The sequence below is a fragment of the Balaenoptera physalus genome, assembly GCF_965194825.1.
Source record: "Balaenoptera physalus genome assembly, chromosome: 9".
In the NCBI taxonomy this organism is placed as follows: Eukaryota; Metazoa; Chordata; class Mammalia; order Artiodactyla; family Balaenopteridae; genus Balaenoptera; species Balaenoptera physalus.
In genome coordinates this window covers 9,594,425-9,619,193 of record NC_138888.1, presented here as the reverse complement: position 1 = coordinate 9,619,193, position 24,769 = coordinate 9,594,425, and the positions used below count along the sequence as shown (strand labels likewise).

Sequence of the window (24,769 nt, the reverse complement as noted above, 5' to 3'; positions counted from 1 at the left end):
AGCCTGAGAAAGGAGAGAAGGCAGAAAACCAGAAGAGGTCACGTGTGGCGAAACAAAGGGAAGAGTGTTTCGAGAAGAAGTGGATGGCGGTGTCCTTTGCAGCCAGGAGGTGGAGTGAGCTGAGGGCCGTGTAGGTCCACTGGGTTGGCCCCCACAGGAGGGTTGCTAGTGGCCTCGGCAGAGCCATTCCAGCAGGGTAACGCGGGCGAAGCTCAGCTACTGTGGGGTGACGAGTGAGTAGCGGATGAGGTCGACACAGTGAATGCGGACAGCGCTTCTTCACATTTAAATTTCTTTTGAATGGATAAAGAAGATGTGGTACATACATACAATGGAATACTACTCAGCCATGAAAAAGAAAGAAAGAATGCCAATTATAGCAACATGGATGGTTGGGATAGAGATGATCATACTAAATGAAGTCAGTCAGAAAGAGAAAGACAAAGACCATATGCTATCACTTACATGTGGAATCTAAAATAAGACACAAATGAACTTATCTACAAAACAGAAACAGACTCACAGACAGAGAGAACAGACTTGCAGTTGCCAAGGGGGTGGGGGGGTAGGAGGGATGGATTGGGAGTTTGGGGTTAGCAGATGCAAACTATTACATACAGGATGGATAAACAACAAGGTCCTTCTGTATAGCACAGGGAACTATATCCAGTATCCTGTGATAAGCCATAATGGAAAAGAATATTAAAATATTATATATATGTATAACTAAATCATGTATAACTGAATTTTGCTGTACAGCAGAAATTAACATTGTAAATCAACTATACTTCAATAAAAAATAAAATAAATTGAAGTAAAAAAATTCAAATTTCTTAGAGATGTTAAGAGAAGGCATTGGTCAAAGGAATATTTGGGGTTGAGGTAGGAATTTTTTCTTTTTAAAGATGTGATGGACATGAGTGGTTTAAATGCTAATGGGAAGGAAAGAGCAGAGAAGTTTAAAATCATGGAGTAGTTAGAAAGTATGTGGCTGAGAGCCTCCCAGTATACAGTGTAGGGTATGGTTATCTTTGTAGTTTGCTGAGGGAGTTTTCTCCTGGCCTCTCCTTTCTTTCTCTTTTTTTTGTTTTGTTTTTGTTTTGGCCACACTGCAGCTTGTGGGATCTTAGTTCCCGGACCAGGGATTGGACCCACGCCCTCAGCAGTGAGAGCTTGGAGTCCTAACCACTGGACCGCTAGGGAAGTTTCTATTTTGTTTTTTGAAGTTAGAGCCAAGGTCATGTGCTTACATGTAACTCCCAAAAGCGCCCTAAAGCAAAAAATTTAAAGTGGTTTTACAATGTGAAGCTCATCATGTCTGCTCTGTGTGCTTGGTGTCTATATTTAAAGTATTTTACTTTGTTTAAGGCTTCTGGCAGACCACTTTTGAGATCATATATTTGTTTCTTTGACTTTTCAACCCGTGTTACGCTAGCTATTGGTGGCTGTGAATGTGTTTGAGTGTACCATCAGCCACAGAAGGCTAATTCCGTAGAAGGAAGCCGGTGCAGTTAGCGTACCATTATTATTATTTTTTCCACAATTGTACTATTTATTTGTATAGACTTTTAAAAATTATGGTAAAATATATATAACATAAACTTACTATTTTACAGGCAATCATAAATCTCTTGAATTTATAAACTAAACTCTATTTTGCAAAATGCTAATGTTATCCCAAATATTTCTTAATTATACTCTTGGAGATTGTCCTACCTGCTCCTTCTGGCGGTTCTTCCTTGGGCAGTTTATTTGCTGCATGTGCTGATCAGTTCTCAGTTGGAGACTCTGAGGGAGGGTCCCTCTGCAGACCCCCAGAACAGTCTCTCTGCAGCTCTTTCCTCTCCCACACTCTTATCTTGTGAGCGCTGACCTCTCGGGCCTCCCCTCACTCCCATCTTTGCGTCCTCAGTGCCGAGGTTGACAGCCTTTGCCTGCGTTTCCCTCCCCTGAGCTTTCGGGAGGCTGTGGCAGTTCTTGGGCTCGCCTGGTTCCCCCATCTCTCAGGGATCACTGTCCTGTGCTGCCTCTTGTCCGTTGCCTGAAAACTGTTGTTTCATAGATTTTGGTCAGTGTTTGAGGTATTTGAAGTTGGAGAGGATATCCAATACCTGGTGTACCATTTTTTTCTGGCATTGAAGTTTTGCCCACTATTTATTATGAAATTTTTGTCTACTTCCTGAAGTATATATATTTTGTTAACTGGTTCCAGAAAAAGGCCAATTTATCTTCAGAAAAAAAGGGCCCCAGTATCCTTCTTTCGTCTTCACTGCTCACCCTTTCCTGTCTCTCGTGTGGGGTAGTTTCGTAGTGACATCTACCTGCCTGCTTCTTCCACGCACATCCAGAGTCAACTGTGCAGGCGTTCAGACATCCTGAATCTTGGTTCTACTATTAGGCCTGTATTTGATGCAGTCACCCTGCCAGCTGGTGGTTCAGTCCTGGTGGAAAGTCTGCGTCCACTTCCTTCTGCTGCCCCGTCCTGTATCCTAATGTGAGCTAGAGCCCCAGCAATAGTACTGCCATCTGTTCTCACCTTTCATTCCTTTACTTTTAAGTCTTCTATCTCCTTATACTTAAAGTGCATTTCTCATAGATAACATATAAGTAGGGTCTTGTTTTTTATCAAGTTGACAATCTCTCTTTTAATTGGAGTGTTTAGACTGCATTTAATATAATTGTTGATTTGATTTCGTGCAAGTGTACCCTCTTGCTGTTTGTTTTTTATTTATTTGCCCCATCTATTCTTTGTTCCTTTTTTTTTTTCTTTTCCTGCCTTCTTTTAGATTATTTAATAGTATTCCTTTTTGTCGTCACCATTGGCTTACACATACATGTTTCTTTCCTCCCTCCCTCCCTTCCTTCCTATGAGTGCCCTGAGGTTCATTGAATAAACTGGTATCTTAACACATTCTGACTTCAATAACATTACAGCACTTTGCATATAAGAACTCTGTAACAGTATATTTCTATATCTCTTTCTTGTCCTTTGTGCTGTTTTTTTGTTGTACATTTTATTTCTCAATATTATAAACCCCACAATAGACCATTGTTATTCTTGTTTCAAAAGTCAGTTATCCTTTTAAAGTCAGTTATCTTTTAGGGAAATTAAACGAGAATTTTTTTTTATATGGCCCACGTACTTTCATTTCTGATGCTCTTCTTTCTTTTGTGTAGATTCAGGGTTTTATCTAGTATAATTTTCCTTCTGGTTAAAGAGCTTCCTTTAACATTTCTTGTAGTGTCCGTTTGCTGGTGACAAATTCTCTCAGCTTCTGTTTGTCTGAAAATGTCTTTATATCACCTTTAGTTTTGAAGGATGTTTTTGATGGATGTAGAATTCTAGGTTGACATTTTTGCTGTTTTTCACCACTTTAAAGGTGGATTTTGACTGCATTGTTTCGGATGAGAAGTCTGCAGTCGTTCTTTGTTCATGTAGCCAGCTCCCGCCCCCCACCTTTGGATGCTTTTAACATATTTCTCTTTATCGCTGATGTTCTGCAATTTCATTAGATCTCTTTGCGTCGTTTTTTTGTTGTGTTTTGTGGGATTCAGCTTCTTGGATCTGTGGGTTGTGTTCTCATGGAATTGAAAACATTCTGCCATTTTACTTCTTTCTTCTGTTCTGCCTCCCCACCCCGCTGGCATTGCAGTTGCATGTATGTTAGACTGCTTGCTGTTGTCTCACAGGTCACTGCCCAGGTTTTTATCCTCTTTTCTTTCTGCTAATAGTTTCAACTGCTATATCTTCAAGTTCACTGATCATTTCTTATGGAGTATCTAATCATCTGTTAAGCCCATCCAGTAAATTTCTTTCATTTGAGAAATTACAGTTTACAATTCTGGTCATTCCATTTGGTTCTTTTTTATAACATGCATTTTTCTCCTTACTATGATCATGTGTTCCTTTGAGTCCCTGAATATATTTATCATAGTTATTCTCAAGTGTCTGCTGATTTTCTTATGTCTGTCATTTCTTGGTTTGTTTCTATTGACTGATATTTTTGTCCTGCATTACATTTTTCTGTTTATTGGCTTGTCTATTAATTTTTTGTTGATACTAGACGTTGTGTTGGCATGTTGCTGAGTGTCTGGATTTTGCTGTCTCCCTTTAAAGGGTGTTAAAGTGTGTTTTGGTAGGCAATTAAGTTACTTATGAATCAGGTCGATTCTTTCAAGGCTTACTTTTAAGTTTTGTTAGGGTGGGTCCAGAGTAGCCTTATCCTGAGGTACATTTTGCCCTACCCCAGCCTGAATGGGGTCTCTACCTTGAATGCTTTGGGTGTATTCAGTGGAATTTGCCCACTCTGGCTAGTCAGAGCTCTAGTGTCTTGCAGTTCTGCCTGACCTCTGAGAATTTTTTCAGCCTGCAGCTCCCCTGGAGTTGTTCTTTGCTCAGGCTTAAAGCAGTTTGTCCAACTGTGTGCAGTTCAGTATTTATCAGCAGACTCAAGGAGACCTTTGTGCAGGTTTCTAGAGCTTTTTCTCTGAGTAGCTCCTTTCTGGTAGTTTGTCCTCAGGTTTCAGCTGCCTTAGCCTCCTGGAATTCTGGTCTCTGTCTCTTCAACTTAGCAGGACCTATGCTTTCTGCTTGGAGCTCCCTGCTTCTCCCAGCATTTGTGTCAGAAAGTGCCACCAAGCAGAAAGTTGGAGCCATCATGGGGCTCATCTCATGTTTCCCTTCTCTCAGCATTCCCTCTCCTGTGCGGCCCTTTTGCCCAGTATCTGGAGCCTGTTATTTTGTGTATTTTTCCCAGTTTCCTAGAGGTTTTTGTCTGTATGTGGTAACGGAGCAAGTCTAATACCAGTTACTCCATTGTGGCTTTTGCTCTTTGATTTTAATTAGTTGTTTTCTTTGTTGTTTTGGCTGCGCTGTGAGGCTTGTGGGATCTTAGCTCCCTGACCAGGGCTCGAGCCTGGGCCCTTGGCAGTGAAAGCACCGAGTCCTAACCACTGGACCGCCAGGGAGTTCCCTTGATTAGTTGTTTTCACTACTAGATCTTGATGTATCACTTATTCATTTTATGTTCTAGTTTTTCTCTTCTCTTTTTATTTTAGTTGGTCTGTACTATAGCCTTTTTAACCCCTCCTTTTAATAGTTTTATCCTAAAAGGCCCTCGGTTGGTTCAGGTTACACGAGGAAAATGATGAAGGTCAAGGGCACAAGTTTATTTTTTTGCCATTTTGCGTATGTTCAGTGTTTCACAGTTTACCCACAGGGTCTCCAAATAGCAATAAAGACTGCGCTATAGCTTGGATCCCCCTTCCTGTGCTTTCCCCAGCACACGAGTGAGCTTTCTGAGACTCTGTATTGTTTGAAAAATATGGATTTAGGGGAAATTTCAGTCCATGTAAGGAATTTGAAGCACTGAGTATAATAGAATATTTTGATAGATTCCTTTGTGAGGACTTATTTCTCTTTTATGAGATAATGTATTTTTTTCTAAATGGAATTGTTGGAATGTTCAGTACAAAGTAATCAGTGTAGTAAAGGGCTAAGTAGTACTTGCTGGTGATCACTAGCATAAGAAAAAGGAGACTAATAGCTAAAGCAGGAATTTGTTTTATGGGACAGTTTAATCTTCCAACCTAATGAGGAAAATAAGTAAGGTACTTTGTGCCATTTTGGAAACTATGCTGAGTTTGTATTAAAGGGCTGGATGAAAATGTTAAAAATCTTTAACATATGGTCTCTGGCTATTGATTTTTGTTTGTGGCCTTAAAGTGCTAAAAATGAAGTTTTGTCATTCTTTGTTTTTCAAGTCATGGTGTGTTTCAGGTACCCTTTTTTAAGTGAGCAGAGTACATTTGGGACAAGTTCATTCACAATTTCTCAGAAAAAAAATCCCCTTGGGATTTTAGATGAAACAGCATTATATTTATAGACAGACATCTTTATGGTGTTTTACCTTTGTTCTCAGGAACACGGTGTGATTTATTGATAAGATTTTCTTTACTAAGGTTCTTCATGCTTTTGGTTATCGCTTCTGCTTTGTATTTTTTTGTTGTGGTTGCTCTTGGGAATAACCCCCAATTATTTATATATTTTTATATATATGTTTTTAAAAATCAAGTTATTATTTATAGAGAAACTATTGATTTTTGCCACTTTATTTTAATATTGGTCTCCTGATTAAATTTCATTATTCTAATATTTTTTCAAATGCTCGGGGTTGAGGGGTTCCCTGTGGACCACCATCAGCATTGCAGGATCGCCCCTACCTTCATACACGTATTACACATGAGGTGGGGGGGAGTGTGTGTTTCTGGTTGACCCTCCTCAGGTGGGTCTGGTTCTCATATAATCTGGTGCAGTAACAGACTCTAGAACCACCTTTTGTGGGAAAAAGTAACCCGACACTCAGCTCTTTCCTTTGAGCTTTCAGGCCAGTTTCAGAATCCTTGGTGGGCTGGAGAGAAGACACAGTTAGGCAACAATTTTTAGCACATGCAGAATGTATATATGACGTTCAAAAAAGCCAAAGGTCATGATAGCTAACATTAATTGAGCCCTTTGTGTCACAAGGCACATGCTGTTGGCCTTATCATATTCTTGAGGAATCTGAGACAGAGACTTTAAGGAATTGAGCCAAGTTTACAAGGCTGGTGAAACGGTACAGTGGGGAGTTGAACCCACGTGGTCTGGCTCCAGAGCCAGCTCATAATCACTGTGTTGCCAATAATTACATTTCATCCCCCTTTTGGGGGAGAAATGAAAAACATTGTCAACACACAGTGTTGGGGGGCAGGGGTGGCAGGGACAGACACAGTTCCTGGGAATGTTTATGTTTCCTACCTGTTGTCTCTGAGGTTTGGGATTTGGGGTACTGTTTGCTGTTAAACTTTTATCTTTTTTTTTTTACAAGGCACATGTCATTTTATAATCAGGAAAAACAGTAAAGCTATTTTAATTTGGAGTGGGGGTGAGGTTATTTTCTTAACCAGCTAAGTAGGTTTTCCTGTGCTTTGCCCTGGAGGTTGAGTAGTAGTAGATTAGTAACCTTGCAGCTGTGATAAAGAACAAGGTAGGGGACTTCCCTGGTGGCGCAGTGGTTAAGAATCTGCCTGCCAATGCAGGGGACACGGGTTCAAGCCCTGGTCTGGGAAGATCCCACATGCCGCAGAGCAGCTAAGCCCATGCGCCACAACTACTGAGCCTGTGCTCTACAGCCCGTAAGCCACAACTACTGAGCCCTCGTGCCACAACTACTGAAGCCCACGTGCCTGGATCCCGTGCTCTACAACAAGAGAAGTCACCACAATGAGAAGCCCGCGCACCGCAACGCAACCCCGCTCACTGCAACTAGAGAAAGCCTGTGTGCAGCAACGAAGACCCAACGCAGCCAAAAATAAATTAAAAAAAAAAAAAAAAGAACAAGGTAGATGTGCTGATATGAAGAATACTAAGATTGAATAAAACATGAAATGTAGAGACGTACGTGGACTATGGTTCTGATGGGTTCTGTGTGTATGTGTGTGTGTGTGTGCAAATGCACGTGTCAAATGCAGAACATTTTGAAGGATACTTTCAAATCTATTAGCAGTTGTGCCCTTTGGGGAGAAGAGGAACATTTTCTAACTTTTCCTTTTTTAACTTCATTATATATATTTTTTGTTGTAAAAGTGCCTGTGTGTGTATGTGTGTGTGTATCTATATATATAGTGAAATAACAGTACTCAGAATGAGAACTCCAGAAATGTGTAGATTTTAATACAGATTCGAATTGCCTTTTTTTGAGTTAAACTCTGGAGCATTTTGTGTTCTATTGTAACTGGGGAAACATTCTCAAATAGACTGTGGTATTTTCAACAAGATTCTGAGCTTCCTGGGTAAAGATACAAGACAGTGCTTTTAATTTTTAATTTTTTTTGGCTAAACAATAAGTTCATGTTAAGAAAACACACACTTAGGGCTTCCCTGGTGGCGCAGTGGTTGAGAATCTGCCTGCCAATGCAGGGGACACGGGTTCGAGCCCTGGTTTGGGAAGATCCCACATGCCGCGGAGCAACTAGGCCCGTGAGCCACAATTACTGAGCCTGCGCGATTGGAGCCTGTGCTCGGCAACAAGAGAGGCCGCGATAATGAGAGGCCCGCGCACCGCGATGAAGAGTGGCCCCCGCTCGCAACTAGAGAAAGCCCTCGCACAGAAACGAAGACCCAACACAGCCATAAATAAATAAATAAATAAATTAATTAAATAAACCCAAAGTTTAAAACAAAAAAAAAGTAAGCTGAAATATTAAAAAAAAAAAAAGTTGTTTAAAAAAGAAAAAAGAAAAGAAAACACACACTTAAAAAGGTATTGATACAAAAGGGATAACGCTGAAAATTCCTCTCCTGTTCCTCCCTTACCTCAGCCAGCTGTCTTCTCAGAGGCAGTGTTATCAATTTCTTCTATATCCTTACAGAGATATCCTATACATACACAAGCAGGTGCATTTTCTTCCTTTTTTTTTTAACACAATGGTTATACCTTGCTTTATTTTCTCACTTAATATATATACATTAGAGAGGATTCCACATGTGAAAAATAAGCAAACCCTTCTTCTTTTTTGTTGGAGTACATGGTATTCCATTCCATGGAGGTGCCCTACTTGACTGACCAGTCCCTACCTTTCAGGCTGGGCCTGGTCCTTTGCTCTTGTAAACAGTGCTGCAGTGAATAACCTTTTGCAAATGGGTGAGTATTTCTAGAGGAAGAATTCCTGGAGGTAGAGTCTCTGAGTAAGAGAGTTTGCGTGTTTGTGATTTGATAGGCGTTACCAGGCTGCCTCTCACTGCCATCAGCACTACGTAAGAATTCCTGTTTCTCTGCACCTGCACCCTCACCCACACAGTGTTGTGATCAGAGTTTTGTTTTTGTTTTTTTGCCAATTGATAGATGGAAAATATTTGTTTTATAAGTGAGGTTTTACATTTTTAAGAGCCTTTTATTTCTTACTGATTTGTAGTTACCCTTCATAGAGTAGGAGAACCAACCTTTAGTCTGTGATAAAAACTGTAAATATTTTTCCTGGTTTGTCATTTGTTTCTTATCTTGTTCATAATGGCTTTTGCCAGGCAAGGCAGGTATGTGTTATTTTGGGAGAAGAGAAGTTTCTCCGTCTCTCTCTTTTAAGGACTTCAGGATTTTGTTCTGTACTTAAAGTACTCCTCCACTGCAAGATTATTTTAAAAACTCACTTAAGATTTCCTTTGGTTCTTTTTATAGTTTTCTTAAAAGCCTTTTTATTATGGAGAAAGTCAAACATACTCAAAAGTAGAGTAGTATAAATGAAACCTCTGTACCCATCACCCAGCTTTGGCAACTGTTGACTCGCCTTGTTTTGTCTAGACCCCATCAGCTTCCTTTGCTCTTGCATTACGTTTGAAGAAATGCCAGATACTTTATATCACTTCATCTGTAAATATTTTAATGGCTATCTCTAAAGATGGGAAGTCCTTTAAAGATATAACCACAATACTATTTTGATACTTGAAAATTGACTACTTTAAAATATCTCAGAGCCCTTAAGTGTTCAAATTTTCAACTGTCTCAAATATTATCATCTTTTTTGCATTTTGTTGGACTTAGAATCCAAATAAGGTGGGGAGGGACAAACTAGGAATTTAGGATTAACAGATACACAACACCATATATAAAATAAACAACAGGACCCACTGTATAACATAAGGAACTATATTTAATATCTTGTAAGAACCTATAATGGAAAATAATATGAAAAAGAATATATATATATATATATATATATATATATATATAACTGAATCACTTTGCTGTACACCTGAAACATTGTAAATCAATGGTATTTCAATTTTAAAAAAATGAAAAAACAAGTACGACGAAGAGAAATAGATTTTAAAAAAAAAAGAATCCAAATGAAGTATATATAGCAGTCATAATCAATTTTCTAAGCCTCTCAATTTATAAGTTCCCTCACTTCCCTCCTCCTTGCCCCCATACCTGGGCTTGTTTTTGTCTTTGAGATTTGTTTGTTAGAGAAAATGGGTTCTGCGATTTCCTACGTCTGGATTTTCTTACTGCATCCTCATTGCAGAGTGTAATATATTCCTTTGTATGTCTTGTCAATTGGTACTAGGATCTAGAGGGTCAATAAGATTCAAATTCTTTTTTCAAGTATGTGACTGGCATTGTATTCCATCAGAAGGCAAGTAATGTCTGGTTGTCTTTTGGATGCACTGTGCTTAGATGCATTAAATTATTAAGGATTGAAAAACGATGTTCTAATTCTATTATTCCTTTTTCATTTATTTCATTTATTAACTATCCTTCAGCATCATCCTTGCTTTTGCATATTGCACTAAATAATAACCTTGTACACACGTGCACAGGTGCAGCTAGAGAATGGATTCGCAAAATGCGACTTCTGGATCTAAGGATAAATGTATCTTGAAAACTGTATTGAAGTAGAATTTCTCACTTATAAGATGAGCAGAAATGCAAAAGTTGGGTAATTGATTCTGTTTGTGAAACTGCAGAGAACCCTTACATTCATGTATATTGCCGGCAGAGGTTTAAATGGTACAATCCCCAGTGGAGGGAAATCTGGCTACATCTACCAGATTAATTTGTCTTCCTTTATGTGTGGAATTGAGCATTTTTTTTCACACATAAATGGTGTAAGGGCCATTTATATTTTTCTATGAACTGTGTATTCCTCTGCCCATTTTTTCTGATGGGTTGCTGATCTTTTTCTTGAGTTCTAGATGCTTTTTAAGATTAAAACTTTGTGATACGAATTGCAAAGATTCTTTTGTAGTTCATGTTTTATATATTAGTGATTTTTGGTAATAGTGATGTTATGTGTGATACGCCAGTTTGATGCCACCACATCGAATAACTAATGCTTTCTTCTGATTGTTCTTGTATAAAACTCATAAAGAAGCTTTGATCTGGGTGAGTTTGGGTAGAAGGTTTCTTAAAATCATCCCAGCCTCCAGCTGTTTGGTTACAACATGGCCTCAGTTCAGAGGATTCCCTTGGTCCAAGTATTCCCAGAATTGTTGTGCATGAGTGGAATAGAGGCTGGGAGGAGTGACATGGAAGTGGATGGTACAATTTGATTGGTTTATTGTAAGTATTCAGGATTTCTTCCCCCTTGCGATTGTATAATTGCCCTTTGTTACACACAGATTTAAGATTATTCTAAATGTTTCTTGGAAACATATTCCTACACTCAATGAATTTCTATTTACATTTCTCTTTGCCTTGGAAGTTTCTCAAGCTACTTGTCTGGTTGACCAGTTAGAACATTCCTCTAAGTGCATCATATTTCAGGATGACAGATATAAACCCATTTTAGGAAAAACATTTTTAAAAGAACATATCAATTTTACTGGTAGTTTATTCTTGAAATTTTTACATAAGAAAATTAATTTTCAGCCATTCTCGATGGGTGCTACCAGTTCTTTTTAGAAAATTCTTCTACTGGGAAAAGATCTTTTACTAGAACAACTGTTAAAATAAAACCTTCACAGAACTCAATCATCTTCACTCTAATCCTGAATAGATTATCAAGCACATTTCTTGTAAACATTTAAGGAAACAAACCAAGTTTATTTCCTCACTTGGAAATTTTAAGAGCAACATGCCCAAAACATAATTAATTGATCCATGTCTCCTTGGAAAGAGTTGTTTTATCATGTGCAGCTGTCTTGGACCTCAGCCATGCCATATTTTAACAATTTTACTGATGGCACAGGTGAAACTATGGAAAGCATGTTTATCAGGCTTTCTAATGACTCAGCAGAAAAGGATAAGGGACAATTGGATGATGGTTTAGGAATTCAGAAAACTCTTAATAGGTTGGAGCAATGGGCTGAATCTAACAAGATGAAATTTTACGGGGATAATTTAAGATTCTTTATTTGATTCAAAATAACAAGTGAACAAGCACAGGCCAGGATTTAGCAACAGCTGTTGAAATCACAGATTGATAGAAACTGAAAAGCATTTATGCCTTAACCACTTATAAAAAAGACAAATACATCTACGTATATCAGTGGTATAATAATGCTCTCAGGGTCTGTTAGAGTGAGTTCTGTTTCTTCTGATGATCTTGTGGATTAGGTAGAGACAAGATATAGGAAGTCATTAAATATGTAAATTTTATAAAAAGTCAAGAGTGTGTTTAAGTAAAACAAGCTTGCCATTTAAAAAGATTAATTTTATAGAAATATCACCTACATGCAAAACTTCAGTTCTCAAGGGTGTCAGATTAATAAGATCCTTCAGTCCCTGAATTTCTGAAGGTTTACATATTTTACTCATTTTTTTGATTATCTCTTTTTTGTTTTTTTTTAAATTAATTAATTAATTAATTAATTTATGGCTGTGTTGGGTCTTCGTTTCTGTGCGAGGGCTTTCTCTAGTTGTGGCAAGTGGGGGCCACTCTTCATCGTGGTGCACGGGCCTCTCATTATCGCGGCCTCTCTTGTCGCGGAGCGCAGGCTCAGTAGTTGTGGCTCACGGGCCCAGTTGCTCCGCAGTATGTGGGATCTTCCCAGACCAGGGCTCAAACCCGTGTCCCCTGCATTGGCAGGCAGATTCTCAACCACTGCGCCACCAGGGACGCCCTTGTCTCTGTTTTAAAGATGGGAGAGCTGCATCGCTGAAGGTTTACTGTTTTTTCCCAAGATTTAATTGTGATTTATGTGAAAGAAGCAGATGTGTAAGAATGGGAGCTTGTCTTCTGTGTTCTAACCCCCATATGAAATTTTTTTGCTGCCAGTCTTTTTGTTATTTGGAACTGTTTAATTCTCTATTATTGTACATTTTAGGTTTTGTTTTGCAAAATAGGAAATACAGCAATGAACTTATGTACAGTGTTTTTTTATTTAGGATGTTTTCTTAAAAAATTCTTTGGTTTGGGATTATTGGTTTGTATCAACTTGGACTCTCTAGATTGCAAGTGACAGTCTGAACTCATAAGCACAAAAGGAGATGCACTCGTTCCTGTGAGTGAACCGTCCACAAGGGGAGAAATGGCTTTGGGCTTGTCCTTCAGGTGCTGTCATCAAGGACACTGTTTCTCTTCCTCATTCCACTCTGCATTCCCCCCACTTCATTCTTCAGACTTGCAGCCGCTGGCAACATTTTCAGAGAAAAAGACCCACTCTCCCAGCATCCCTGTCGCATTGTGATTTTCCCTGTTTGGGTTATATGGTCACCAGTCATTTGGAGCCAGGCAGGAAGCTTCCAAAAGGAAGGGATGTGGAGCAGACAAAGTAACAGATATTTACAGCATGGGTCAGAAAGAATGAGGTATGTTCAGGATGATGGGTTCTGCACACATCAGACAGGTGTGTGTGGCACACTTAGAATTCTGGAACGCTTAGCGCCTGGAACACTTAGTTTGAAGCTGTGAATCCACTAATGTTTATCTTACTATATCTAGATAAAAGAACTTATATATAGGATTGCTATCTACCAGCCATTCGCTTCCTCTATAATACTTGTTGAAATTGCTGTTGAAGAGATGAATTGTGGTTGACAGTATGTATTCAGTATACAGTATGAAGTTATCTACTGTGTGGAAATTTAGCTCTTGAATATACTTAGAGTCATTTTTTAATGTACAGCTAACATTGGAAAGGGCGGTGTAGAAAAATGACTTTTTCTTTCAAAGGCCACATCAAAAAATAGTTGGGCAGATTGGCAGTTGAGGTCGAGGTCAGCATCTTTATCTGTGTGGGTCCTGTAGTGGCGGTGAAGGCGGGAAGGTGAGGAGACCTGGAAGCCAAGGAGGGACAGGGGAGAGAAGGAGTGGATAATAGGAGGGGCCCGGAGGTTTCCAGTCTGGCCTCAACTTTGTAAGAAGAGTTACTCTTCTAGGCTGAATGGCCTTTTTTTTCCCCTTCCTGTTGACATTTATGCTCATTTGGGGACGTGCTTTTTAAATCTTTTTGTTTTCCTAAGTTAGTCTCAGTTATAATTCTTAAGAAGCATCTCTAGGTTAAAAAAAAAAAAAGTCCTAAACCAACGTATTAAATAAACCTACAGTGTTTATAGACATTTTCCACTGGTAAATGTTCAGTAATGCTTAAATGTGTAAGGGAGTTTCCATTTTTTTATTTTTGGCTTGTTTCACATTCTGTTTCACCAAGTTGTAACTTTAGTAAACAAGAGGCTTTGGTTTTCTCTATCTGCGGGTTAGTTGGATTTAACCGGATCAAAAAAGTTGTTAACCAGGATTCCTAAGGAACAGGAACAAAAAGCAGGTTCCTCATCTGGCTCTCGTCAGCTTGCCAGGCCCCGCCTCTCCCCGGGAAGCTCCCCGTCCTGGGGGGTGAGTCCTGGCCTGGGGACCCCCCTCTCCCTCCTCAGGCGTTTATCTCCTGTCTGCCCTCATTGCACGAGGGATTGAGGTTGGTGTGGCATGTTTTTAAAAAATAGTCCCCAACGTGGCAAGCAGAATTCTGTCTACTTTTGCAGCTGTGTGAGGCACATACCTCGGCTCGGTGCCGTTGTCCTTTGTAGTGACCTAAGGAAAACTGGAATGCTTTCAGAATTCTCACTGTCCCTGAGCCTGGCTTTCAGTCCCCCTTCCCAGCCTCCCAGCAGTAAAGGATCTAATGCTATTTCTTGACTGACAGACTGTACACTACCATTTGTTTCTTTCCAACATTTTATTATGAAAAATTTCAAGCATGTAGAAAAGTTGAACTCATTTTCCATTGAGCACCGTAAATCCACTATCTATTGTAGATTCTATAAATAGCATTTTACTTACTGTACCTGCTTTATCACATATTCCTCCATCAGTTCATCTTATTATTTTTGATGTATTTCAAAATAAATTAGTATTGGGGATTTTTTTTCCCCTAATCTTTTATCACAGGAGGTGAATCCTTGATTCCTGTTATAAGGATTTCAGGCTCATTAAGCAGGTGTGGAGAAAGAGCCCTGGCCAGCAAAAGGGCCAGCACAGTTCTTGCCATGTGGTCAGTGTGCAGCAAGTATTTGTTAAAGGAATGCAGTTCCATTAGGCTAATTTGTCTAGCCCTGTAGGCAGACTTCATTTTGCCTCATAGGACAATTACTTTTAAAACAAACCGTGTTAACTAGGTTCATGTGGCCTCCAATTTATAAGGTGGACTTGCTTCTATAAGATAGTCCATGAAAGGCAATTATTTAGAATTTGAAATGGATTAAATATATGTAATATATTTATTATATATTATAAAAGTATATATAAAGTATTTGTATTTTTGCAACAGTGGTTGTCTCTCTTGGAATACGTGCATGGCAGTTATTCCAAGGAACCCACATCTCTGGGTTGGTGCCTCAAGGATCCGCTTGAGGAAGACCCTGAAAGAGCAGCCCCACCTCACATCAACCAGAACAGCTTCCCTTTAGTCTGTTTTCTATGAAATTCAGATTCCATTGCAAGGAGAAGTTTGAAAATCACAGCTGCTCAGGTTACCTGACCACTATACCAGAGCCCTAGGTAAGTCGTCGTATAGTAGGAAGTATTCTAGTAGAAGAGTATGAATATATCTTGCTGCCCACATCTTAAATTTCTGCGTTTAGTTGGCTAGGGATGCTGCACTATCAAAATTTATCCTAGATAAAGAACAGTGAGAGTTTTCATAGCAAGGGATTCATCTGAAGATTATGAATCTGACGTGGGTACATATTTGTGTGTCTGTGGAGATCCCTCAGGCCCTGAGATTGAGTGTTCCCAGAAGGAACAGTATCTGTATTTCTACTTCTTACCTCCTAAAAGGAAGGCCATGCTCTTTTCCCCTTGATGAAATGGGTTTATTTTCAGTACTCTGGGGGCCGATGTCTAAATGCAGGGTGGGCAGCTACCAGAAACCTTCCCTGTTTCCAAAGCACAGCAGGGCTCTCACCGTTGGTTTCATTCTTCCTCACAAATAGGGCTGATGAATCATTTTGGTACTATGTCTTCCTTTCTTGCAAAACAACTGCAATCACGTCATGATGTGTTGTTCACACCAGCACACTTACAAAGTGAACGGTATAGGCGGTTCTTTTCTGACTGTTACGTTAACATTTGTAACTTCCTCTTTTCTTCTCTACTTCCAATAGGCTCGGGTTATGTATGATTTTGCTGCTGAACCTGGAAATAATGAACTGACAGTTAATGAAGGAGAAATCATCACAATTACAAATCCGGTAAGAGAACTGTTAGGTTTAAATCGGTCCCTTAAGGGCTTATTTTTAAGATTTTATTTTTTTAACAGGTCGATCATTCAGACCCACATGAATTTCTTTCCTGTTGCTTGTGAAGTATTGATACTGAAGTAATAATCTATTATATAAACACCGAGAACAATTAAGACCCCCTAAAAATAGCTGGATGGGGCTCCATCAGGCAGAACTGGAGCGACATCCGGGACAGATCCCAGCTGGACACAGGTATAGAGATCAGAAAGTGACCAGTGTTGTTCAGCAGCCTCAGCTACCATTTATTCATGGCCTGTGAGCCAAGTGTTTGGCTAAGTACTATGCATATATTTTTTTGATGTATTTTCTCTGTGAACTGTGTGAGGTAGGTATTTTTAATCTCTTTTTCCAAATGAGGGTAATGAGCCTTAGAGAGGTTAAGTAACTTGCCCAAGACACTTCTGCTTGTAAGTGGCAAAACCGGGATTCAAAACCACATCCGCTGGCCTCCAAGCCCTGCTTTTTCTTCTCTGCTGGGGACACTGCAAGTAAACAAGTGTCCCAGGAGTACAGGTATATATACGCCAGTAGGAGACTGGCTGAGAAAACAGGCTCTTAGAGCCAAACCAGACAGGACCTGAAGCCAGGCTACAGCCTTGGATTTCATTTGGGAAGCAGTGGATTCATTTAAGGGTTTCGCTTGGTTTTATTGTTGATATTGTTGTAGGGAGGTGACATGATGAGACCTGCACTTCAAGGAAACTAATCTAGCAGAGGTGTATTGAATGAATTGGTGTGGCTGGAGCCTAGGATCATGACCTTGGGTAGTAGCAATAGGAGTAGAAAGAAGATGGATGCAGGAGGCTCTGGAGAGTCAGACCAGGAGGACTTGGTGCCCGATTAGATACTATTGGTGAGAAATAGTCAAGGATCCCTGAGGTTTTTGGCCTTCACACCTAAGAGAATGGTGCAAATGGATTTATTAAAGTACGTAAGTCAGGAAGAAGAGCTTATTTTTTAAATGTTGAGTTTAAAGACTAATAAATAATCAACCCTGCCCTATAGCTTTGCATCAGTTTAGAAATAGAATTGCAGAGCTAGAGCTGAGGGCTGGAGATTGGCCGGCTCCCTGGACATCTTTGAGGAAGCATGTGAAGGAAGGTACCAGGAAGGCCAAGGAGACTCTGGAAGAGGAAGGAAGGGATGCACCTGTTCCACCAGGTGGGAGGGAGTGGGGACTACGGCAGCACAGAGACCAAGGAAGGAGAACAAGGAATGACTAAGAGGATTGCAGTTTCTTAATGTTGATAGTATTTTTTTAGACCTATTTTGTATGTTTTAGATTAAAAAAAAAAAAATTACTGATTAGAAAAAGTATATGTAGTTTTATATAATATGCCAGGTGTATATAAGTAAATAGGTTCTATTTTTAATCATAGAAGAGATTAAAGATTCTTTTATCTACTGTTGATTTTTTTTTTTTTAATGAAGAGGCATTCTTCATTTCTTGGTAAAATAGTATTTAAGTTGCTGTTGTGGTCAAGAAATGGATGAAGTTGTGGCTTAAAGTGACTTTTAAAAAGAATATGTTATCTAGATTCAGGTAGGTATTAACTAATTAGGGTATGATTTATGAATTTAAGATAACCCTTACTATTTTAAGGGGAAAAAGTAGGACTTTGCTGAGGTAACGTTGAAAAATGGGAATCCTGTTATAGAGTATGTTATTATTGATATTTAGTTTATTAATGTTACTTATCCAGGAGAGCTAAGGGAGTATGGACCAGTTAGTTTTCCTAAACAACAGGCAATCCCAAAGCTTAGTGGCTTAAACAAATAATCGATTGTTGTTGCTTGGGAATCCACAAGTCAGCTGGGTGGTTCTCCTTACCTGGGCTCGCCCGTGGGTCTGCAGTCACCCAGTGCAGGGCTGGGGCAGAACACTCCAACATGGCCTCATCTGTCTGGCATTTCTCCTGCTGGGGGTTAGCTGGCTTTGGGTGGGGCAATGGGGAGATTGGGCCTTGTCTCTGTCATCATCTGGCAACTCAAATTTATCCTCATAGTAGCTCTTTTGGAAAAAAAGAGCTAGCTGAAGTGTACAGAGCTTCTAGAGGCCAGCTCTGAACTCACCCCATATTATCTCCACCTCATTCTGTTGGCCAAAGAGGTCACAAAGGACAGGCCAGATTCTAGAAGTAGGGGGTGTGCATTCTACCTCTTGACAGTCAGAGCTGCAAACCATTTTTGTGACCTACCACAGACCAGTAAATAGAAAGGAATTACAAACTGATGGTATTCTATTAATAGACTGTTTTTCAATCTTTGATCGGTTGTTCAAGTTTGATTTTTCTTTTTAGATTATATCATTTTCTGATGTAAAGAGAAGCCTTAAGAATTAAAAAATTTGAACAACGTTAGCTCTGTAGGAATGAAAAGGTTAATGTTAATTACTTTTTTATGTATAACAATTCCCAGAGCAAAATATCTGCAGGAAATTCCAACTATAATCTTTTTTTTTTTTTTTAACCTTTTTGAGGACGTTGGCGGAGGATGGCTGGAAGGAAGAAACAGCAAAGGAGAACGAGGGCTTGTTCCCACAGACTACGTTGAGGTAAGAACTTACTGTCATTTATTAATTAAACCTGGTCGTTGCCATATATCATTTTATGAATTATCAACTTAAAGGACAGGACTGGAAGATAATGAAAAAATTCCATTGTAAAATTAATACATGCTAATTATATAAAATGTAGAAAATACATTGAAGTAGAACCAAGAAGAAATATTACCTATAGACTTACGCTCCAAAGAGTGACTCCAAATATTTAGATTAAGTTCCTTCCAAGGATAGCAACTTTTAATTATTCTGAATAAAAGTTTCTATTTTTCCCTTTGCTAATATTGTGTGGTAGCTGCTGCCTACAATACTGTTTACTGTAGAATTGATTCACGAAGTTTAAATAGCAGACTGTTTGAAGTAGCTTTCTTCCCCCTGTGCTAATTTAGGACATCTCTCTCAGTTCCTTCTCCCATTCCCTAGGACGGAGGGTCTTGGATGGGCTGCTGTGAGCTATTGCCCGGTTTAAGCTCTGTTGTGATAGATGCCAAGGGTAGTGCACAGCCCCTGAGTGAGCCCTCCCTGCCTGGGACACACCCACTCAGCTGACAAACCCTCTCTGTGTCAGCCTCCTGGCACCCCCTGCTGGTTGTCCATAGGTCACTGAGCTGAGTCCTGGGTACCTGGTGAGCTTGCCTCTCATCCTGGGTGATAGAAAGAAACTAAGGTTGTCTGGTGCCCTGTGAGTAAAGTTGGAGTGAGATCAAGAACAAAGTTGCCTTGGGTTCCCCTCCAGTAGAGAGAAATAGTGCCCTGGGAGGCTGTGTGCTGGGCACCGCCTGCAGAATGGGAAGGCTGTCTGTTGCTCCTGACTGAGAGTTGGCGGGGGGGGAGTTTTGAACACTCTGGAGAATCTGATGAAATCTCAGAAATATGCACATGCAGACACCCCACCTTTTCCAGACCGTTTCAGAGGGTTCCCAGGCCCTGAACCCAGTCCGCGTGTCTCATGTTTATGTCGTGTTTGACCTCTGTGCACTGTGCATTCAGGATCCTAAAAATGAACAGGAATGAGGGAAATGGGAGAATTTAAGTTGATACTGGCATTAGTTGCATTTCTAGAATTCTGCATACTGACAGAAAGGAATTGTTATGACATCTTCTTGGGCTTGCTTACCCTTTTTTTTTTTTTTTAAACATGCAAGCACTTCAACATGAAATTTCTTTTTATTTTATTTATTTATTTATGGCTGTGTTGGGTCTTCGTTTCTGTGCGAGGGCTTTCTCTAGTTGCGGCAAGTGGGGGCCACCCTTCATCGCGGTGCACGGGCCTCCCACCATCGTGGCCTCTCTTGTTGCGGAGCACAGGCTCCAGACGCGCAGGCCCAGCAATTGTGGCTCACGGGCCTAGCTGCTCCGCGGCACGCGGGATCCTCCCAGACCAGGGCCTGAACCCGCGCCCCCTGCACTGGCAGGCAGACTCTCAACCACTGCGCCACCAGGGAAGCCCTTGCTTACCCTTTAAGAATGGAAATCCCTTTTCCATATTAGATGACAGTTCTTGCTTGCCCTCAGGGGCTCTAACTCTGAAGTAACTCTAATCTATGAAGATAACTGTGGTTCTTCCTAATGTTCAGATTTTGCCCAGTGATGGAAAAGATCAGTTTTCTTGTGGAAATTCAGTGGCTGACCAAGCCTTCCTCGATTCCCTCTCAGCAAGTACAGCTCAAGCCAATTCATCAGCTGCCAGCAGTAACAACCAGGTAAATCTTATTCCATCATCCTGCTGGATGCGACTGGCTTTACTGAGAGCAAAGCACGTTTGTGAAAGCTTGTGCTGCGTTATAGCTATTGCCATTCCCTGAAAGCGTAAACAAAATAGCTGTTAGATATTTGTGTGGCATTTCTTGCTGGGTTTTAACAAAGACTGTTTTTAGAGTTGATGATTAACTAGAAGGCGGGGTGTTCATTGAGAGTTGCTTGTAAAAGTCTGGCATGGTATGAATACAGACCCCATAAATTGCGAATATCCTCTCACTTGAGGGCAGGGAAGGAAAAGGGTCCTCTGCTGAGGCGCAGTGGTCAGGGTCAAAGCTCTGGCTGGAACAGGATGTGATTTCTGTGACCTTGGCACATTACTTGTACTCTCAGCTCGAGCCCCCTCCTCTTGCAGATGCAGTGCATATAAAAGTGGCTGTAGATCCAGCGGTTGGTACCGTTATGGTACTACTTCTAGAAAACTTAGAAGAGTGGGATAATTTGAGAAAACTATGCTGCAAGTTCACAGTAATTTTAAGGAATTTGACCAGTTTAGGTGACTCTGCCTGGTTCAGTTATTGCTAAATGATTATCCAGAGCCAGTGTCAGTAAGAAAATTGAGAAGATGGATATGGAAATGTTATTGCTTCCTGCATCTTTAGAAATGAATGGGCTTTAGGATTTGTTACTTCTTGACATTTTTAACTACATAAAAGGCTTTAAATTAGGTAAAGCCTAATAATCACATCACTTATAATTATTTGCTTACATTATATTTATACCTTAACCTTTTAAGAGAGTTTTTCAAAGTACTCTTACCATATGTTAACTGCAGATTTTATTCATTTTTAAATAGCTTTTGTGGACATCCTAAGTTACACATTGTCTGGCTCAGATATTTAAAATTCAGAGGTGAGGTTATCACCAGAGGTGAGCATTCTCCTCTATTTTGTTAATCTGGAATACCTAAGAATATTGGCCAGTTAAAGTTTACTCAAGATAAAGTGTGAAGAAATAGCAGTTAACCCTCACTTGACGTTTCACCAGGGATTCTTAGCCTGGGAGCTGTTAACGTTTGGGGCCTGACACTTCCTCACTGTGGTGACTAGCAGCGTCTCCGGCCTGCCCTCACCGCTCTCCCCGCCTCCCCCTCACCCCCGCCGCAACCCCGGTTCCAGTCACCAAAATTGTCTCCAATTGTTGCCAAATGGGCAAAGTTAACCCAGCTGAGAGTCACTGAGTTTTACAAAAACATCAGTGAAAGGGTTTGCATTAAGTAAAAATGACATTTCAATAAAGGGGAATTATAATGAGGTGATCATAGAATAAGTGAAGAAAACAAAAGATGGGAATATTCATCTTATTTTAATTTGGGGACCTGTTTCACATATCTCAAGATAGACTGAAATACTTTAGCTCATAAACACAAATTCAAAATCAGGCTCAAATTTTATGTTATGAAGAAGACTCCTCAGTATTTAAATGTAACAATATAAACTGATCAGCATAAGTCTAATTTTTTTCTTCCAGGTTATTTTGAAGAAAATATAACCGACTTTTTTTAAAAGTTAGGTTTTACTAATCCAGTCTGACATTAAACCTAATCAGATCCTTTGAAAGCAAAGAAAAAAATGAACCGAAACAAGGAGTAACGAAGTACAGAAAGCATGACCATAATGAATTAATTTAAGCATTTGAATAAAAATATTTTCAACAGCCGTCTATGCTCTCAGTTATCTGGGATGTGAGAACAACTTAAATGGGCCAAAACTGTGGTACGTTTCATAAATACCATTATTAATTGGCAGCTTTTAAAAATGTGGCCGTCAGGTTTGCCCGTTATTTCATTTTCTGAATGTCAGTAAGAAAATACTATTTTTGTTCCAGATATATGCCTCTTGGGCCTTTCTAGTTAGTCTGGCATTGTGTTAGTTCCCGGAGGACAGTTTTATTTGGAGATAAGTGTGTCAGAGGAGCCAGGCCTCTCCCCTCTGCCGTCAGGCAGGCAGGGCCCCCCTTCAGCTCGGTACGCTGTGCACACTCTCTAATCAGCATCCCTTGAGTCTCCTCAGCACCACTTGTTTTCAGTTTGGCCTTCTTCCTGCACAGGCAGGTTAAAGCCTCGCATCCAGCTACTGGTTATCCAACTTTCTGACTGTTGTATCTTTTAAATCATATCGTTTTAGAGAGATATCTCTAAAAGGTTACATCCATCTGCAGATGTTCTTGAATAACTTATTTTGAGCCTGTTATTTTTTAATTTGTCTGAGTCTTCCTTGACTTTGTATTTTTAAGCTATACTGCATATCAGAGTAATTAGTTCATATATTTATAACTTAATATGTAAAATAGCACTTCCTTTTGTTTTTCTTAAAACTCCTAATTTCAGGTTGCTTGGGGTACCTTCTGGTTCTAGCTTCTTACTGAGCAATCACAGAGGTAAGTGCAGTGACTGGTGTAGAGGTAGATAATGTTGATGCATCATCCCAACCCCCATTATGATCTTTTCCTTTCCTTTCTAGTATGTAAGGGAACCCTTTACCTGTACAACACAGTCCAGCCACTTGGCTGAGGTATAGACTAGGACTGTAAATGTCAAAGGAATATAATGCATTATTCTTTAAATGTGTTGGAACAATTTAATTTGAAAAATGATAGAGCTGTTTGTTTTTTTAAGTACTTGGAAAAAATATAGGTAACATTTTTTTTTTCATTAGCTTTGGAATATAGAAGGTCTTTCTAAGCACAGCACAATTTCTAGCAGCCATTAAGGAAAGAATTGATATATTTAAGTCAAAAAGTAAGGGGCTTCCCTGGTGGCACAGTGGTTACGAATCCGCCTGCCAGTGCAGGGGACACGGATTCGGGCCCTGGTCTGGGAAGATCCCACATGCTGCAGAGCAGCTAAGCCTGTACGCCACAACTACTGAGCCTGTGCTCTAGAGCCCGCGAGCCACAACTACTGAGCCCGTGAGCCACAACTACACTGAAGCCCGTGTGCCCTAGAGCCCGTGCTCCACAACGAGACAAGGCACCGCAATGAGAAGCCTGCGCACCGCAACGAAGAGTAGCCCCCGCTTGCCGCAACTAGAGAAAGCCCACATGCAGCAACGAAGACCCAACGCAGCCAAAAATAAAAAAATAAAAATTTTTAACAAAAGTAATATTCAACTAGGAAAAAAATTTCTAACATGCCAGAGATATCAGCTAATTCTGTTAATATACAAAGAACTCTTGTAAATCTGTAGGAAAAAGGTGAACAACTCAGAAGAAATGGGCAAAGGATATGAACAGATTCTTCATTGGAAAAGAAATACGAAGAGCCAATAAACATAGGAAAATGCTCATTTTGAAATTCTTCTATCAAATTAGCAGAGAATTAAAATGTTTTAACTCCTAGTGTGAGGAAAGGCGTGTTCAAATAGGCATTCTGGTATGAAGCTGGTAAAGGATGAATTGATGAAGCTTTTTGGAGGACAGTTTGATAATATATATTAATATTTGAGGTGCATCTACTCTTTGACCCAGCACTTCTGAGTTGATCTTACAGCTCTACTCTCAGAGCACAGCCATCTGGGCAGGAGAAGAGGTTTCCTGCAGCACTGTTGTAACAGCGAAGCCTAGAATGTGTGCGTCCTCAGTAGGGGCTGGTCAGATAGAGTAGAGGACAGCCTCACCATGGGAAGCAGGGCTGCTTTTAGAAGAATGAGGGTAGCTTCAGATATACAGATATGGATGAATGGGCTTTTAAAAAGGCATATCACGATGTGTAATGTTATCTTTACTGTGTTTAAATATATACACACCACAGATGCAAATTGTGTAGAAAAATTACTGAAGGATATCCAAGAAATGAATCAGGTTCTTGTTTTCTTTTTCTATTACAGATTTTAAGTTGGATGAGGACAGCTATTGCAATACCTTTAGAAAAGAAGAATGGTTTTTAGTGGTTAATACTGGTTTCATTATTAGTCATTTATCTGAAATTTTACAGTTTCAGGAGCATTTCCTGTTAGTAGCTGTGCCACTAGAATGAATTAATAACCCACTGGTGGAAACGAATCTCAGACATTATTACCAAACATGTGTTAATAGTTGTCCTCATTTGGGTTTTCTCCCAGCTATTAGTGTTTAAATTATATCATTGATTATAAAAAAGGTTCTCAGTATAGATCTTTTTAAAAACTCTTAGATTACTGCCTCTTTGCAGAACTTACTTTTGAGAAATTAATGCGAAGTTTTTGTTTGTACCTTTAAAAGAGCAATGGGGCTTAAACATTAATTGAAAGTTGTATAA

The 24,769-nt window shown here is 39.8% G+C and overlaps 1 protein-coding gene across 1 annotated transcript in view; it reads left to right on the top strand.

Annotated features, from left to right (window-relative positions):
- Positions 1 to 24,769, top strand: part of SNX9 (sorting nexin 9) — a 92,839-nt gene that overhangs the window by 21,866 nt on the left and 46,204 nt on the right. The window contains 3 exon segments of the mRNA XM_082475558.1: positions 16,077 to 16,163; positions 18,694 to 18,768; positions 20,352 to 20,477. Of these exon segments, the coding sequence (XP_082331684.1) occupies positions 16,077 to 16,163; positions 18,694 to 18,768; positions 20,352 to 20,477 (288 nt within the window).